This window comes from Balaenoptera ricei, chromosome 9 (assembly GCF_028023285.1).
Source record: "Balaenoptera ricei isolate mBalRic1 chromosome 9, mBalRic1.hap2, whole genome shotgun sequence".
Taxonomy (NCBI): domain Eukaryota; kingdom Metazoa; phylum Chordata; class Mammalia; order Artiodactyla; family Balaenopteridae; genus Balaenoptera; species Balaenoptera ricei.
Window position 1 is genome coordinate 76,375,705 of NC_082647.1, and position 20,063 is coordinate 76,395,767.

The 20,063-nt window shown below is 39.6% G+C and overlaps 1 protein-coding gene across 1 annotated transcript; it reads right to left on the reverse strand.

Annotated features, from left to right (window-relative positions):
* Window positions 1–7,680: 7,680 nt before the first annotated feature.
* Window positions 7,681–16,469, reverse strand: TOMM7 (translocase of outer mitochondrial membrane 7). The gene is made up of 3 exons (XM_059932851.1): window positions 16,296–16,469; window positions 11,620–11,668; window positions 7,681–7,909 (listed from the first exon to the last, which is right to left on the reverse strand). Exons 1-3 carry the CDS (start codon window positions 16,396–16,398, stop codon window positions 7,894–7,896), a joined length of 168 nt encoding a protein of 55 aa, XP_059788834.1. The 5' UTR covers window positions 16,399–16,469; the 3' UTR covers window positions 7,681–7,893.
* Window positions 16,470–20,063: the final 3,594 nt, after the last annotated feature.

The following is a 20,063-nucleotide window of genomic DNA, read 5'->3' on the forward strand; positions in this document are numbered from 1 at the left end:
ACTGAGCTGAGCAGAAAGTCAGAGGTTGTACAAAAATTTACTTTTGGTAGGCAACTAACATTCTATGCCATTTCTACTTCTTTGCTTACCAAATATTGAGACCCCACTATGTGCCATGTACTATTCTAGGTGTTAGGGATATAGTAGCAAACAAATCAACTAGGTCCTTGCCCTTATTGTAAGAAAGCCAGGAAAATGGGGAGGGTTGAGAGAGGGAGCAGGAATAGTGAGGGAGAATTAATTGACATTTGTTGAGGTCCAAAGGCAAGAGAGGGTATGACTCTAAGAAACTAATGTGATCCTTTTGGAATTTATTACTAAAACCTCTTCTCATTTCACTTCACCTTCTCTAGTTGATCCTACCTATTCTAGAGAAGATCTATTTGATCTTATCTCCTCCCTGGAACCTGAAGTCAGGGTAGTAAATAAAATAATTCAGAGAAGTTGTAGTGAAGTAAAATGAGAAACTATATTAGTTATAAATTACAAATGGAACAAAATATAAAACTGTAAACGAAAATATACCAAAAGATAAAGAAGTTGTGATATATATACATATAAACATACACACACACACACACACACACACACACACACACACACACACAATGGAATACTACTTGGCCATAAAAAAGAATGAAATTTTGCCATGTGCAGCAACATGAATAGACTTGGAGGGCATTATTCTAAGTCAAATAAGTCAGACAGAAAAAGACAAATACTATACAATATCACTTATAGGTGGAATCTAAAAAATACAACAAAATAGTGAATATAACAAAAAAGCAGCAGACTCACAGATATAGAGAACAAACTAGGGGTTGCCAGTTGAGGGAATGGGTAACATAGGGATGGGGGAGTGGAAAGTACAAATTATTGAGTATAAGATAGGCTACAAGGATGTATTGTACAACACAGGGAATATAGCCAATATTTTATAATAACTGTAAATGCAGTGTAACCTTTAAAATTGTATAAAAATAATTATTTTTTTAAATTAAAAAATAAAAACTATGTTTTCTAACAAACAAATAAATAATAAAAAAACATATACCAATGTTTTCTAACAAACAAATAAATAAGTAAGAATAAAAAAAATATACCAAAGGAAACCTTAGGAAAATATTTTTTTCCAATCTCAAGACAGAAAGACTTTGTTAAGTATGAAATAAAACTCAAAAGGCATTTTTAAAAGTCAGTGATTTGATTAATAAAATTCAAAACTTCTGCATGGCAAGGATGGTCATAAGCAAAGTCAAAAGACAAATGAAAACTTGGGGGAAAATATCTACAACTAATATCACAGATAAAATTTCCCTAAAATATAAAGTGCCTATAAATCAATGTGGAAAAGATCAATACTCCAACAGAAAAATGGGCTAAAGGAAACACAAATGGTTATTTAAAATATGAAAAGATGCTTTACCTCACTCATAAGAAAAATGCTAATTTAAAGAACAATACACCATATTTAAAGAACAGTACACCATTATCTGTTTGGAAAGACAGAAAATGTGGTAACACACAAGCCAGTGAAGCTGGGAGCAAATGGGGGCTTAGTCTTCAGAGACCTACTAGACTCCTAACAGCACACAACTCAACCATTCCTAGGGCATGGCCTTTATCTTCATGGTCCAGGACAGCTGTGATCCAGTTATTTCAGATCCAAGAAACATATCGATACTTCCCTTTTAGGGAGACTTCCCAGAAGTACCACACAACACTTCTGCTTACATCTCAAATATCAAATTATCAGTCAAAGAGCCACACCTAACTGCCAAGGAGTCTGGGAGCCTTTTAGCTTGATTGCAATAGAAGCAGCTAAATATCACACTTTGAGAAACAGAAAATGGATTTTTGATAGGCAACTAACATTCTCTGACATGTCTACTTTTTGCTGACCAAATATTCATACACACTAATTCTCAAGTCTCATCTAGATATTGCATCCAGGTCATAGTTCGGGAATTCTGGGAAATGTGCACCTCCCATTTGGACTGCATGGCTCTCCAGGGTCCAGCAATCTAAGAACTTAAAGACAAGTTAACTGTTCCCAATTTACCCAATATACAAAGGTAAAATAGGAGCAAGATAACCACATTAAAACTGCCATTCAGAAAAGGGGAGAGAGGAAAACCTGCAGTGGTCACTGGTCTATAGCAATACAGAATTACATGGGGCAGAAACAGAGACTTCCTTTCCTGGCAGTATCTGGGGCTTTCATTTCTGCTTTCATGGAAACTCCTTCTGGGCCCTCTAATTTTGCTCTCTAGGAGTCTCTTTCTTGCCCATGGCCTCATCCTCAGTAGGCATTAGGGAACACCAGGGAGCTATTGACATTTCTTAGCTCACTTCCTGTTAGTGGCACAGTTTTCTTCAGAAAAAAATGTATTTCTCCCTCTCTGTCTCCATGCCCTTTTCCTTACTTCCTCTTCTGGACTGTCCTTGATGTAAGAGGAAAGAAAATGCTGCAGTACATTTTTTTCATCATTCCAGTTATTATTATTTAACTTTTAATATCTTTGCTTCTTACAGGAAAGAGAACATCAACTCAAACTTCCCAATACAGTTTCTGTCAACGTCAAAGTTTTTTACATTTAATTCAAAAGCATTTGTAGAACAGCTACCATGTATGATGCACTAAGGATCCCAGGTTCGAGTAGATCCTTGTCCCTATCTTGGCATGGTGGTTACAAGGTATACACAATTGGCAGCACTCATCAAACTGTATACTTAAGATCTGTTCATTTTACCGTATATAAAATATACCTCGATAGAAACGTAGGCTATTCAAGGAAAGATTTAAAAAATGTTTAGTTTATTATAGTTGGCATAATAATTTCAAGCAAGTTAAATTTATGATATGAATTTGACTACTCTATGTGCTATTGTGTATAGAGCCCTGGATACTGGATAAAGTAGATGGGCCCTCTCTATGGAACTTGAAATGTTAATATTTTGTAGTGTTGCAAATGTCCATTATACCACTTCATTCGTTGTATAAATTACTTTTAAATGTGGCATGTACCAGTAATAACATCATATGCTTTTAGTTAGCAGACATGGGTTCAATTCCAAGTTTTCTCTGTGATCTGGGGGAAATGACCCAACCTTCTGTTTGATCTGCAAAATGGAGATAATGTCCTACTTCACAGCATCGTTGTGGTAACTAAATGAAAAAAGTGCCAAGTCAGAGTAAACATTCCCTTTCCCACATCATCTCCTCCCAACATCTTTTGATGTCATCTTTTGGCCAGGATTCATTACCAATTATGACTAACACAGAGAAAAATACTGGCCCTTTACAATGACTCATGTTATAAAAGTTTACAGTTCTCAAAGCATTTTATACTTAACACATATAATCGCATAACTCACCCATTCATTCTTATTGAACATCTACTATGTCAGTACCTGTGCTAGCCTCTAAAAATACAGTCCTGTGTTTATGGAGCTTGCATTCTAAAGGTGAGATAAAATTATTTATATACATATAGAAAACCAGGTGGCTAAAAGTTTTTTGAAGAAAAGTAAGACAAGGTTAAAGGAGAGAATGAGCTGAAGAAGACATACAGATGGCCAACAGGCACATGAAAAGATACTCAACATCACTAATCATCAGGGAAATGCAAATCAAAACTACAATGAGGTATCACCTCACACCAGTCAGAATGGCTATCATCAAAAAGTCTATAAGTAATAAATGCTGGAGGGTGTGATGAAAAGGGAAGCCTCCTACGCTGTTGATGGGAATGTAAATTGGTGCAGCTACTATGGAGAACAGTATGGAGGCTCCTTAAAAAATAAAAATAGAGCTACCATATGATCCAGCACTCTCACTCCTGAGCATATATCTGGAAAAGACGAAAACTCTAATTCAAAAAGATACATGCACCCCAATGTTCACAGCAGCACTATTTACACTAGCCGAGACATGGAAGCAACCTAAATGTCCATTGACAGATGAATGGATAAAGCAGATGTGGTATATATATATACAATGGAATATTACTCAGCCATAAAAAATGAAATTTTGCCATTTGCAGCAACATGGATAGACCTAGAGATTATCATACTAAGTGAAGTAAGTCAGACAGAGAAAGACAACTATCATATGATATCACTTACATGTGGAGTCTAAAATGATACAAATGAACTTATTTACAAAACAGAAAAAGACTCACAGACTTCAAAAACAAACTTACGGTTGCCAAAGGGGAAAGGTGGTGGGATGAGGGATAAATTAGGAGTTTGGGATTAACAGATACACACTACTATATATAAAATAGATAAACAAGGACCTACTGTATAGCACAGAGAAACTATATTCAATATCCTGTTATAACCTATAATGGAAAAGAATTCAAAAAATATATATATGTATACTGAATCACTTTGCTGTACACCTGAAACAAACACAATATTGTAAATCAACTATACTTCAATTTTTAAAAAATAAAATTAAAAAAGAATGGAGAGATAAGACTGGTGTAGGGTTTGCTGTTTTACATAAGGATCAGAGAAGCCATCTCTATCAAGATGGCATTTGGGCAGAGAATAGAATAAACCCATGCATATGGATATCTGGGAAAAAGAGTTCCAGGAGAGAAAACAGCTAACTCAGACTCCAAAGTGAGAACATGCCTGGCCTTTTTGAAGGACAAGAGATCAAAACAGCAAGAGTGCAAGTGAACATGGATGAAGAATCCTAGGCGAGGAAGAGATCAAAGGCACATAAAACCAGATTACAGTTTTGTAGGTCATAGAAAGGATTGGGGCATTTACCCTCAGTGAAATAGGAAACCACTGGAAAGTTTTGATCAGGGTGTGAGGAGATCTTACTTTTAAAAGGATGTGGAAAAGACTTTAATGCATATGGGAAAGCAAGAGGGCTACTGCAAGTCTAGGACAGTATTCTCAAATCTGAGTTGTATCCGTCACCTACAGGGCTTTCTAAAACAGATTGATCACACAAAAAGAAGTTCACAAATGTTCACAGCAGCTTTAATTCATAACAGCTAAAAACTGGGAACAACTCAAACGTCCTCTATGTACATCCATACCATGGACTACTCAGCAATAAAAAGGAATAACATGGATAAATAAACACACAACCTCAATCGATCTACAGAGAATTATGGTGAGTTTAAAAAGCCAATCCCAAAAGGTTACTTCCTGTATGATTCCATTTATATAACTTTAAAATTCGTTTATTTATTTTTGGCTGTGTTGGGTCTTCCCTGCTGCGCACCAGCCCTCTCTAGTTGCGGTGAGCGGGGTCCACTCCTCGTTGCAGTGCGCAGGCCTCGCATTGCGGTGGCCTCTCCCGTTGCGGAGCATGGGCCCCAGGCACGCGGACTTCAGCAGTCGTGGCTCCTGGGCTCCAGAGCACAGGCTCAGCAGCTGTGGCACACGGGCCCAGCTGCTCCGTGGCACGCAGGATCCTCCCGGACCAGGGATCGAACCCGCGTCCCCTACATTGGCAGGCGGACTCTCAACTGCTGCGCCACGAGGGAAGCCCTATATAACTTTCTTGAAATGACAAAATCATAGATGAACAGATTACTAGTTGCCAGGGGTTAGGGACAGGGATGGGGTGTGAGGGAGGAAGGTTGGCTATTACAAGGGCAACCTGAGGGATCCTTGAGGTGATGGAAAAGTTCTGACTGTAACAATGTCAATATCCTGATATTGTATACAGACTTACAAGATGTTACCATTGGAGGAGACTAGGTAAAGTTTACAGGGATCTTTCTGTATGGGTTCTTACACTGCATTCAACTCTACAACTATCTCAAAACAAGAAGTTTAATTCAAAACAATGGTTGAAGTAATTAAATCACACACACAGACCACTGGGGCTCATCCCCAGTTTCTCATTCAGGAAAACCTCAACACGTGCATTGCTAACAAGCTTCTAGATGATGCTAGTCTGGGATCAGCTATGACAGCCACTGGTTTAGTGAATAACACATTGGGGCAAATATTATTCCTATTTTGTGGAAGAAACTCAAGTCTACAGAGTAAGTGACTTCTCTACCAAGGGTAGCAGGAACTAAGCGGCAGGGCCAGGATTCAAATCAGGTCCTATCAGCTCAGTGTTTGCCTAAGTAAAATCAAGGCCAGAAATAATCTTATTTGTAAGGACTCTCTAGTGCCTAGCACAGAACAGAGATCAATGCTTGCTAAACTGGATTGCACTGCCCTGAGATCTAAAATTCAATAAAATGTAGGAGCTTAGTTATAAACATTTCACAAACCTTCAGAGATACAGACATTAAAATGGTACTAGTCTCAGCTCTTATCCTATGCCTTGAACAAATGCTTAAACTCTGTTTCTTAGCTTCCTCAGATGTGAGAACAAGGAACTGGTCCCTTTCCACTTAATTCTGGATTTCTTTCTTTAAAATCTTCTGGGGTTTTATAAACAGCTACAAGTTAGTTCCTGAAAGAAAAAAAAAGTTACATTTCCTATCCATGTTAGTATTTTATCAAAGTGGACACTTGCCATAGCTTTATTTCAATTTCTGGAAATCCTAACTGAAAAAGAAAAATGTGCACCAAAATACTAACTAAACAAAAATTCACTGACAACACGTTTAGTAGAAAGGATGAGGGCGTGGGGGAAAAAGGCCACAATCTTAAGCAATTCTATGGGGATTTAAAAGCTGCTCAGAGCTTTTAGCAAAATCATATGTGCCCCGATTCACGGAAATGTTAAAGCAATTTCATTAACTGCATACCAAAAACGGTTTCCCTGCAGTTAGCTCTCCGGAATTCCACTTTAAAACCCCCTTATGCAATAAGCCTCCACAATAGTCTTGTCTCCTTGTCTCCTAGGCAAAGGTAACAAAACTTGAGGAAATAGTCTTAAATAGCTAGGAGGGTTTTACATTAGAAATAAGAAATTTCTGGTAATGATAGCTCCAGTTACCGGAGATTACATTCATGATCATTCTCTAACACTGGATGTTAGAAACATTCAATCCAATGGGCACCTCCCAAACCGTGTCATATCTTGTTTCAGGCCTACTTTCCTATAATTAATTACAATTCCCCAAACTAAGTAAATAGATCTATTTTGTTAGAATTACAAAAAAAGCTAAGTTTAAAAAGGGAAGGGGGCTTCAAATACAGATAAAGGTCCCAGGAAACCAGGATGCAGAACTGAAAACTAGTTCCATTAAATGCCTTTTCTTCTATCAAAAAATAGGAAGTATTACTATTCTGTGTAGCTCACTATGGGCTCTTGCCCAGCCACCTCTAGCTTCCTAACAGTACTGAGGGAAATCTTAGACTCACGTTTAACTCACAAATCAGACACACAACTCGCCAATGCCATTCCCATTCCCTACCAACACAGCCAAAGAACCCTATTTCTTTTAATCAGAATGTTACTCCAATGCAGTACAGGAAGTAAGGACTCAGTTTGTCACAGAGAGCTGTCTCTACTTTTACTACTTCAGAACATCTCAGAAGGAGTTATTAATTCACCGCAAAGGGAAACTGGAATCCATTTGTTAAGTGAATGGACAGGAATTAACTTGGAAATTTTCTTATTTTTTTAAAGTAGCATCTAGGCACATACATAGATTCCCTGTTTTGAAAAAGTACCAAAAGGCTAAATTTTTACCTAACAGTCCTATCATGTTCAATTCAAGAAGGACTCAAGACATAACATTGTTAAAAAACATTTATTTTAATACAGTCTATCATAAATAAGTCAGTAGAGGTTCCACTCTGCCACAGACGCATCTGAGAAGTAAGAGCCCTGTGCCATCCAACTGGTGAACGTCTGATCGATGTCCCATCTCTTATCCCAGCCACAGCGCACACCTTCCATGTTGTTCCTCTGCATTGATTGCTTCCAAAACCAGATGACCAAATAGTCCTTTATCCCCAAAGTAAGCTAAAATGTTTGTGAAGAGGAAAAATAAATTAAACCCCAAAGTAAAAACTTCTTAAACATAGCTTAAGAATTAGAAGATTGTATACATTTATGTTTGTGTTTACTCATCTATCAAATTCAGTTAGCAGAAGGATCAATCTCATTGAGCAAAAAAAAACATAGAGACCTATTTAAAGAAATATAGTTTTACTACTTTTTATTGTAGTTACCTATTATAAACAAAAAGGAAAACATAAATTGAGGTCAATCAAAATATTGATATGAAGGATTGATGAACCCAGAAAATAAAGTTGTATCATTATTAGATCCAGGAAAGAGACAAGAGGTGTTTTACTTCTAAGTCCTGTTGATTAAAAATGTAGTTTCTAGTAGTATGTCAACTTAAATAAAATTGCATTACAAAATGACAATCTGAGCATTCTGTTAATTTTTAGAAATTATTTTCCCTCTGCATATAAAACAAACCAACATGCATCTATTCCCAATTTTCAAAAGTGTATTAAAATCTCACATTAAACCCCAAGTATTTTTGCATACAGTTAAGATATGAAAACAAATTATTCATTTATGGAAGTCTCTTCCTCACTGGTAATGAGCATCTAAGATAAAGAGAAAAGAAAATTTTCCTTGGCTTTATAAAGATAATGGGAACAATCATTCTCTCAGTTACTTAGTATTCATATATTTCGCCTAAATAATGTTTTACTAAGATATTGCCCCTTATTCACTAAATTCTGCATTTTAAATAAGGCATTCATATCAACCAACCACGTACAATGCACCATCCTGAGTGAAAGAGGAGGACACTAAGACAAATGGGGACCTAATCCCAAGGAATCTAACAACTTAACAAGGGAAACAGACCATAAATCATGAACCACATTATCTCCATAAGTATTATATAAATAAATTTATATATAAACAATAAACTTTATATTGCTAAATAGGTTTTATATTAATAAAACATTTATATTACTGAAAAGCCTAGCAGATACAAGTCTATTCCTTTCAGGGTACAGACCAGGTAACCCAGGAAGACCTCTTAGTCAAGTCTCCCCAGTGCAAGCAGCACAGTATATGAAATTCTGTAACAGGATAACTCTTATCAGCACTGCTCAGTTCCTTCCTAAATCACAAATATCCCTGGAAAGAAATCAGACAATGTCCCTAATGACAGAAAAGAATGATCATCAGCACCAGAAATGACAGGAGCACTGAGATGACAATAAGGTGAAGAAATAAAAAGCAGGGGGGTGGCTGCTTCATCCAGTCTGCAACTTTGAAGGGTCAACTCTTGGTGGGATAACTGAAGCCAGTACAACAAAAGGGTACATCTAGCACCACCTCTGGATCCTGGATCACCTGGGGCTCAAAAAACACTATTTCTCAGGATGCAGGTCTAGTCTAAAAACTGTACCGGAGGAAATGCTGTATCAGTTCCTGTCCATTTAATTAAGTTAATTCAACATTTAAAAAGTGTTGCCAAAGTAGTTGGCAGCTACTTTAGGTACTTGCAGGACAACATAGAATGCAAATAAGCAACAAGCATAATACAAAGCAAAGAATGACAGACACAAAAGAATACTACAGGAACACAAAAAATGGAGCAATTTCAGTTAGGAGAAGGGGGAAAAGATTTAGGGAAGAGGTGACATTTGAGATTGGGCTTTTCTAGACAAGTGAAAACTGAAAGGAAGAAGCATTCCAGGCTGAGGGAGAATAAGCATACAAAGTCACGAAAAAATACAGTTTATTCTGGGATTAGCATGCAGTGTCATGTAGCTAGAGCACAGTTCTCACAGGAGAAAGAAGTGAGGTAAATGAGATGACATAGGAAAGATTAAAAATTATTATTAATAGTTTACTGCTCAAACATTACTTGTCAAGCACTGTCATAGTTTACACACAATATTCTTATTCAATCCTCATCGCGATCTTACAAAGTAGATCGTATGCCCAACTTATAAAAGAGAAAACTTATCTTAGAAAGGTTAATGGCCTCTTGGGAAGAAGTATTTGATGGTAACTTTCAGGGCTTGGAAAATGTTCATACAGCTTGCCCAGGTAGTCCCATCTCTGACAATGTTCCCTAAGGTACTGTTTCCCTAAGGAAATAACTGGTCTGAGGTCAATCGGCTACTCAGTAGCAGATACATTACCTAAAATCCCATTTCACAAAAAAGAAAACTGATAGTTCAAAGAGTAAAGGCTAAAAGAAAGGAGCTTGGTGGGGACCTTTGAAAGCAGTTTTAAGAAGCTGTACCATAAAAGGTTAAAGAAAGAGAAAAGTGAAGAAAGGAAGCAGTGAGTGAAGAACATTTACTGAAGAATTTTATCAGGGAAAAGAGAGTAACAGCACAAATGGACACAAAGAGGGCACATATGGCAATAACCCTTAAGAAGGAAAAACCCTTGCTTTGAGAAAGGAGAGACTGGCAAGTCAGAGAAGATGGAGGAAATTCATATCAGATGGCACTGTGCTAAGTAACAGGTCATATTACCTAGGGAGGCCACATGACCCAGTGGAAAGTGCGTAAGCCTTGGAGACAGACATACTCTACCACCTACCAACTGTGTGATCAGCTCTGAAGGACTGAAGTGACAATTAGAGATACTGTACATAAAGCACTTAAAACAGTGGCTGACACACTGTAAATGACTGTTAGTAACATGACTATTATTATTTCTGCTCATTCTAGAAAAGAGTGGCTTAGATTAGAAGTCTGAAGAAGCTGAAGACCTAGAACAGCCAGTGAAAAGTCTGTTAGGACAATCAAGAAATACCTTAAGACAGAGGGTAAAGCTGAAATCCCACGGCACCTGTGCAGGGGTCCTAGTCATCACAGTGCCAGTCCTTTCTAGAGAGCAATCCCGCCTGTTCCAGATTCTGCCTTCACACATACACATATACACACACACACGCCTACATACGGCTTTTACACATATATACATACACACACACGTCTGAGTATATGAATATATATACTCTGTGTATCTGTGTGCGTTGTGTGTGTGGAAGTTTTCACAAGTGCTTATCCAACAACTGCAAGGTTGTTTCAGAGAAAGGAATTTGACAATGCATTTTCAGAGTCACAAATGTTCATACACTTTGACAAGGAAATAAATCAAAACCTATGCACATAAAAATGTTCGTTATATTGTTATCTGAAATACTAAAAAACTGAACAACCTAAGTGATCAACAACTAGAAAATATATGCGTTATCAACTCTAACATTGGGTGAAAAAAAACAAAATTCTCTGTACTCTTGTTAGAATGACATAAAAGGCCGTATTTATCTGAATAAGGATAAGACAGGAATACAGGTATTAAAAACAGTTCAGCTTTTAAAGTGGTAGGATAAGTTAGTTCTTTTCCTTTTAAAATATGCTTCATTATGGTTATAACGCCAACGCAGTATATACTGGGCTGGCCAAAAAGTTCGTCTGGCTTTATCCATTCTTTATCCATTCTTACCCAAATGAACTTTTTGGCCAACCCAATAAAAATTAGGAAGGGGAGAGAAAGTAGTTATCTGATAACGTAAGTTAGACTGGTCTGCAAACTGCTGCAGTTTTCCAACAGCCCAAAACTACACTTGACTGATAAAGCTCCGATACAATACGTACCACTATTTCTCTTTTGCTTGCCATGACTTAGTACTAATGTATGAATGTTTGCCTTGCAATGCTTATTTGTAAGAACGGTACCTCAAAACAGTTGGTTCAGGCATTCCAGGATCTGCACCCCTCTTAAATCCTGAGGGAGATGGGGAGGGAAGAAACAGAAAGAGAATAAAAACTAATTAAAACCCTAGCAGACAAAAAATTTACAATCAAGACTTTTTCTTTTTAAATCAATCTAGGGGGGCTTCCCTGGTGGCGCGGTGGTTGGGAGTCTGCCTGCCAATGCAGGGGACACGGGTTCGAGCCCTGGTCTGGGAGGATCCCACATGCCGCGGAGCAACTGGGCCCGTGAGCCACAATTACTGAGCCTGCGCGTCTGGAGCCTGTGCTCCACAACAAGAGAGGCCGCGATAGTGAGAGGCCCGCGCACAGCGATGAAGAGTGGACCCCACTTGCCGCAACTAGAGAAAGCCCTCGCACAGAAACAAAGACCCAACACAGCCATAAATAAATAAACAAATAAAAGAAAGTCTAAATAAATCTAGGGTAGCTAGAATAATATCCAGATCTACCAGAATTACCTAGATTTACCTGCACAACAGAAGAGTCTTGAATCTTCACTAGAGTATGTGATTATGTGCAGAACTAATCAGTAGGGAAGACAAACTACCTTATTCCTATATTACACACAATTAGCACAGCAGCCCTTAGCACACACTCTTTCATTATTAGTCATTACGCACAAAAAAGATATCACAACAACCAAATCATACTGGATGAACTAAAAAGAGCAGAGATTTTTTTTTAAACTAAACTTTTTTAAAGAAACAATTGAAGATATCTTATTTTATCCCCTATGAACCACTCTTTTTATAAAGCAGCCAAAGATTGGTGATAGAAAGAAGGAAAAAAATTTCAAGTTATTTTTAATTAAATCAACACTCATTACAAATATGATTAAATAAAACTTTTACGTTTTAAAATCTATCAATTAACTAGACAACATATATACTAATTTGCTGAAATAACTGATTAAAATTAGACTTGGCATCAAGAACTGTGGAGTATGAAATTTTACCCCATTTTCAAGACAACAAACTGGCCCGCCAGTTTCACAGATGCTGGTAGAAGATACAAGATTCCAAGTCAGAAACAAGGACAGTATTTCCCTGGTGGCGCAATGGTTAAGGATCTGCCTGCCAATGCAGGGGACACGGTTTCGATCCCTGGTCCGGGAAGATTCCACATGCGGCGGAGCAACTAAGCCCGCGTGCCACAACTACTGAAGCCCGCGTGCCACAACTACTGAAGCCCGCGTGCCTAGAGCCTGTGCTCCGCAACAAGAGAAGCCACCACAATGAGAAGCCCGCGCACCGCAACAAAGAGTAGCCCCCGCGTGCCGCAACTAGAGAAAGCCCGCACGCAGCAACAAAGACTCAACACAGCCAAAAGTAAGTAAATAAATAAAATTTTAAAAAAAAAATGTTAAGGGAGAAAGTTTAGTTATTAAGAAAAAAAGAAGAGAAAAGAAACAAGGACAGTTTATTACTCCCAGCAACAGCTATAGTCAGAGTATTACCATTTAGGAGATGAACCCTGAGATTGGGTAACCAGAATCTTTCATAATGGGCAGTGAGCATGTCTCCCCTTTGCCCTGGAACTATTTCCCAAAGCTGTTCACCCTACAAACATCCTTAAAAATATGGAACAAAGGGTGGTCACCGCCTCTGCTCACCAGACTTGTAGAAATTCAAGATACTATGGAGAATTGTCTTCCAACAGGTAACTCATTAAAATCCTTTTGTTGTAACTGTCCAAACACATTCCTTTTTTTTTTTTTTTTAATTTTATAGCTACTTTATTTATTTATTTATTATTTATTTTTGGCTGTGTTGGGTCTTCGGTTCGTGCGAGGGCTTTCTCTATTTGCGGCAAGCGGGGGCCACTCTTCATCGCGGTGCGCGGGCCTTTCACTATCGCGGCCCCTCCCGTTGCGGGGCACAGGCTCCAGACGCGCAGGCTCAGTAGTTGTGGCTCACGGGCCCAGCTGCTCCGTGGCATGTGGGATCCTCCCAGACCAGGGCTCGAACCCGTGTCCCCTGCATTAGCAGGCAGATTCTCAACCACTGCGCCACCAGGGAAGCCCCAAACACATTCTTTATCATCATGACACTATCTGTCCGATTTTATAGCACTATATTCCCACTATACTCCCTGAAGCCCTAAAAGGTATGTTTGAACCTAAATTACACAAGAAATTCAATCTGCAGTTGCGGCTTTTAGTGAGAGCTAAGGTGGAGAAGTAAAGCATGGCAACTAGGTTAGACATGAAATTAAGCTTAGATACAGTATAAGGAAAAAGACAATGATTAACAAGGAAGAAGCACCAAAAAGATAGCCTTAACATCAATCTCCACCTGAGTTGGACACTAGGGTACCAAAAATCACCATAATGGTAGTGCTAGTAAAGAGAATATAGCCGGTGTGCACAAAAAAGAAAATGAGGTGGAAAAGGAAAGCATTATCTACTCTTCCGACCAAAACCCCTGACACACAGATTATAACAACCAGCTACAGCTTTCTGGCAGTAGAAAAAGAATTTCAAAAAGGGGAGGAGGGAGAGGTACACGAAGACTTACAGAGCAGCAAAGAAACCACAGGGACAAAGAAAGCAAGAGCAGATTAAAACAGAACCCGATATACACAACAATGGAAAAAGCAGATGGTACAAAGACGGGGAAGAATCAAAGCCCCCATACCTTCCTTAGCTAAAAGGAGAGTTCCTCCCAGTGTTTGACTAGCCAAACTGGGCCGTTCTACCATTAAGTGAAAGCTGAGGTGAGGATGAGTCTGGAAGAAAGAGGGGAATAACAGCCTGTAAGGGCAGGGTGTCCCAATTACTTGCCCTAACCTTTGATACCTATACAAAGTCACTAATATCTGGCAAAGTAATGCTTCTTTTAAAAATACGTTCAAAGGGCTTCCCTGGTGGCGCAGTGGTTGAGAATCTGCCTGCTGATGCAGGGGACACGGGTTCGAGCCCTGGTCTGGGAAGATCCCACATGCCACGGAGCAACTAGGCCCATGAGCCACAACTACTGAGCCTGCGCGTCTGCAGCCTGTGCTCCGCAACAAGAGAGAGAGGCCACGATAGTGAGAGGCCCGCGCACCGCGAGGAAGAGTGGCCCCCGCTTGCCGAAACTAGATAAAGCCCTCGCACAGAATCGAAGACCCAACACAGCCAAAAATTAATTAATTAATTAATTAATTTTAAAAAAAAAATGCGTTCAAAATCAGGGAGGAGGGACTCCCCCGGCAGTCCGCTGTTAAAGAATCCACCCTACAATGCAGGTGACGCGGGTTCAATTCCTGGTCAGGGAACTAAGATCCCACATGCCGCAGGGCAACTAAGCCCGCGTGCCACAACTACTGAGCTCGCTGGCCTCAAACTACAGAGCCCACACGCTCTGGAACCCACGTGCCACAACTACACAGCCCATGTGCCCTGGGAGCCTGCGCACCACAACTAGAGAAGAGAAAACCTGTACGCCACAACTAGAGAAGAGAAAACCTGTACGCCACAACTAGAGAGAAGCCCGCGCACCGCAACAAAAGATCCCGCATGCCGCAACTAAGACCCAACGCAGCCAAAAATAAATAAAATTAATAAAATAAATAAATAATAAATCTTTTTTTAAAAAGATTTATTAAAATTCTCCAATTGGAGAATATTAGAAAAAAATATTTTAAAAATAAGGGCGGAAAAATATCTGTTTAAGTCCTGCATACTGAAGTATTTCCAAGTTATCAGTTGGCTTGCAACTCATGGGGAAATGGGAGCCAAAGCTACCTAGAGAATGTCCAGCACAGTCAAACACTCTGTCAAGACTGAGTGAAGGTACTTTATCTTACACCAAAAAATTTAAAAAGGCAAAAAAACAAGCAGCAGCACATAGTTAAAATCATAGGATTCTGAAATATGAACCTGAGTTTTAGAAAATGTCAAACTGACAGAGCTGAGACTCTTTCCTCTCCAAAATACTGCCTGAATACGGCAGATTAAAATTTAAAAACTATCCAAGGCTAGAAACAGGATAAAGTCCCAATGTGCAGCCCTAGGTGAAAATATTTGCCTGAGCACTTACAAATCTTTGCACTACAGCATAGTGGTGAAGAGTATGGGCCTTGATGCCCCAATGCTTGAGTTCATAACTCCCCCACGTGACAGCTGTGTGGCCTTCAGCAAGGAACAGAACTTTTCTATGCCTCGGTTTCCTCACCAGTAAACCCGTTACTCCCGGTGAGAACGCAGAGGCAACCAACAACTATTGTCTTAATCATGCCTCAAAGCAATGGCATACCCACCAGGTTCACCGGCCTCTTTCCACTTAGGCCCACCTAGAAAGGTGAGGATAAACGCCCTGAAAACCTACCTAGTGCCAAAGAGTGAATTAGTTGTTTTCACATACGTCAGGTCGTCCTAACTCTCTCAGAAAAGTAGGTCACCTCTAGTTTACAGATATAAAAACAGGACGGGAGGCATTACGTGACTTCTTAGAGACCGCCCCCCCGAAAAAAAAAAAAGTAAAGGGCAGAACAAGAACTCGAACTCAGCTGAGACCGACCCCACTCGACCGGACAGCCTCAAAGGACATGCGCGGCGTGGTCGCGTTTCTCTCTCCCGCCCCAGACCAAAAATGGAGTCTCAGCCTCCGCACCCCGTTCCCTCCCGACTCCTCCCAGGTTCTTCTCCTACTGACCCAGGTATATCACGAGAGGAATAAAGCCCCAACGGATGGCAAACTGGCCTCCCTTGAAAAGCTGCTGCAGCCTCTGCTTGGCTTCTTTGCTCAGCTTCACCATGGCGACAGCCCGGGCAACACACTTCAGGCAACTGCAGCAACCGCGTCGGAAATCCGAAAAAGGAAGGAGACGCGCACGCGCCAGAGACACAGCCTTTACGGCAGGAGACGTGAGCGTCGCCAGCGGAGGTCGTAATTCGTCACCCTTCCACCTGCCTCTCCGCGGCCCCGCCTGTGGAAGGCGCATGCGTGGTTGAGTCTCTTCGTTCAAAGGCCGAAGTTCGCTTTCGTCTATTTAGGGATCGCCCAGTTTCGCTGATTGCGGGATGCCTGGGGGCACTGGTCTTGGGATTCCTTCTGCCCGGAACGCCCTCTCTCTGCCCAAAGCCTTACCCATTTTCTAAAGTGTATCTCCAAGTGTTCTTTACCTAACATAGAAGGAACATTAACTAAATTCAAAAGGACCGGGTTTTAGTCCCAACTCAGTTATTCTGACTTGCCGTTTAATCTTGGCCAAGTTATTTAACTTATCTGTGTATCAGTTTGCTTCTTCAAGCTGAAGGTTGAACTGCAAGGAAGGTTACAAACTCACACCCAACAGAGCCCCTATCCATGTTTTCTTTGACTCGCAGGGTGTTTGGTTGTTTTATTTATTTTTTGTTACATTTTAAATTACTCGCCAACATTTTAAATTACTCGCCAACATTTTAAAGTTTGGGAAAGTTCCCATGAAAATCTGTACTTTTTCAGAGAAGTTGGCGAATCTCATTGCAATCAACACCCATCTTGCCCTCGTTGGTTTAGAATTGCAGTGGTTCTCACCCCTGGCTGCACAATAGAATCAGTGAGGCTATGTAAAGGCTTACTCCTGCTGGACCTACTGCTGCTGGTTTTGACCCCAGGTTGAGGACTTCTTGATTTCTAAGGCTGTAAGAGATTTCTAAGGCTTTGACCTTGATGCCTTTCCTGGCTCACCCTCAAGATACATCATATTTTCTTTTAAATTCTTTTTTTTTTTAAGTTTATTTGAGCAAAAATTTGTCTAAATCGGGTAGTTCCAAACCAGAAGTGCTCCGTCTTTTAAATTCTTAAGGTGCCCAATGGCACATAAAAATTTCCCCTAGCTTTCTGTGCTTAGCTCATCATCATGATAATAACAACTAGTCTACTTTGCCTGTGTTAAGTGTTTCAGTACAAAAGTTAGTTTTAATCTTTAAAAGAATTTAAGCTTGCATTGCATTAAAGCTTATTTTACTAATTCTTGTAAGGAGTAAACTATATATATTATAGGCCTCATTTTACAGATAAGGAAACTCTTTCTCAACTTTTTATCCAAATGCCTGATACATAGTAAGGATGCATTTCTGTCAGTGGAGCTGAACAATGCCAAGTTTATTTGCCTTTATCTAACATTCATGGAGCTACATGCTAGGCATTAGAGATACAAGATTTTTTTTTTAAGGCACTACCTTTAAGAATTTCATGTTTGGGTGGAAAAGACGTGCATAAACAAATGATTCCAATATATTGTGACTGTGCTAAGTCCCACGATTAAGTTATACACAAAATACAATGGGAAGGCAAATGGAGGACACCTTACAATGCCTGGAGGTGTCAAGGAACTTTTGAACAAGCCAATGGTAGTCAAATTGGAAAAGAGGAAATAAATTTGAATCATTAAGGAGGTTAAATCAACAGGACTTGTTGGCCAAATGAATGTGGAGGACAAATTTGAAAAAGGTGGTCAAAGATGACTGCCCAGTTTTGAACTTGTGCAACTAAGTTAGTAGTCTCACTCCTCTGTCTCCGCAAAGTCTAAATTATATAGATTCACCTTCACAGTGATTCCTACACATAGGGCTGGGGATTCAGGCAACCTTATAATGGCTGGAAGTGCTACAAAACTTCACTACTAACTTTTTTTTTTTTAAGATTTTTTTTGATGTGTAAAGTCTTTATTGAATTTGTTACAATATTGCTTCTGTTTTATGTTTTGGTTTTTTGGCCCCAAGTCATGTGGGATCTTAGCTCCCGGACCAGGGATCAAACCGCACCCCCTGCATTGGAAGGTGAAGTCTTAACCACTGGACCACCAGGGAAGTCCCTATTTTTAAATATATAAAATGCACACGCAAGAGAGTCTTCTCCTATTATAATAATAATTACCATATAGGGCTTCCCTGGTGGTGCAGTGGTTGAGAATCTGCCTGCCAATGCAGGGGACACGGGTTCGAGCCCTGGTCTGGGAAGATCCCACATGCCGTGGAGCAACTAGGTCCGTGAGCCACAATTACTGAGCCTGCGCGTCTGCAGCCTGTGCTCCGCAACAAGAGACGCCGCAATAATGAGAGGCCCGCGCACCGCGATGAAGAGTGGCCCCCACTTGCCACAACTAGAGAAAGCCCTCGCACAGAAATGAAGACCCAACACAGCCATAAATAAATAAATAAATAAATAAATAAACCCAAAAGTTTAAAAAAATAATAATAATAATTACCATATATTTGTTATTATGTGCCTAGAAAGAAATGTAGAGAAATATACTTCAAACTCTTTGTAGTAGTAATTATCTCAGGGGATGAGGGAGGAAATTATTGGAAATCTTCACTTTCCATGTATCTCTGTAATATGTTGATTCTTTTTCATATTACTTTTATTTTTTAAAAAAAGGTAGATTTTAAAACAAAATAAAACTCTCTAAGGACTCTCTATTGCCTTTAGGATAAAAGATTAAAGATAAAGATATATTGCACAACCTACATGGTCCTTGAAGTCACCAGATTTTCTCTCATCTCTTCTCTTACCTCTGCCAGAAATGCCTTCCCACACCCCTTTCTTTTTGAAGGTCCATTCAAATATCTACTCCAGGATGTAATCTCCCCGACCTGTCCAGGGCAAGTTGAACACTTCCTCTGTGGTGCCCCGACTCTCAAGTTGATTTATCATTATTTATTAACATGACCATTTCCCCAAGTAGACTACAGGCACAAATCTCATATCCTCCACTACTGTATATGTAACACTTGTGGAATTGTTGAATGAATGTCATCAGGAACTAACAGCCTTGGTTAATTATGCTACTTGATCAGCCACAGAACAGGTATCTAAAATGCTTTGTAAATTTATGATTAGAGATATTCTTGGCAAAAGAACTGACATTCTCCTTCCTAGTGGGCAACTACACACAGACAACCAATTAGAAATAACTAATACTTACTGGGTGCTTACTATATGCATGCACTGTGCTTGCTTACATGCCTTAACTCATTGAATCCTCTCAACTCTGTGAGATGGGGACTGTATTAACAATCTCATTTTGAGGAAACTGAGGCACAGGGAACTGAAGTAAATTTGCCCAAGTTCATAGAGCTGGTAAGTGGTGGAAGTAGTGTCTAAACCCAGACACTCTTACTCCAGAACTTGAATGTTAACCATGACACTAGACTGCGTTATAGAAGAGAAGTAAACACAGGACCAGAAGAAAAGAAATTGTATATTCTCAAAAAATATTTTCCTCATGCTGTGATAGATAAAAGAATTCTTTCCATTGTACTGAAGCAACACATACGACTAGACCAAATGCTGGCCAGTGACCCAAAGGGATGCTGACTGGCTGAACCAACCAGACTCTCCCTAAATGAGATTTGAACTCAAGATAGAAATAACAATTTGACCAAAGCTGGTAAGACAGAGAGAATAGAAGACATGAAGCAGCAGAAGGCACAA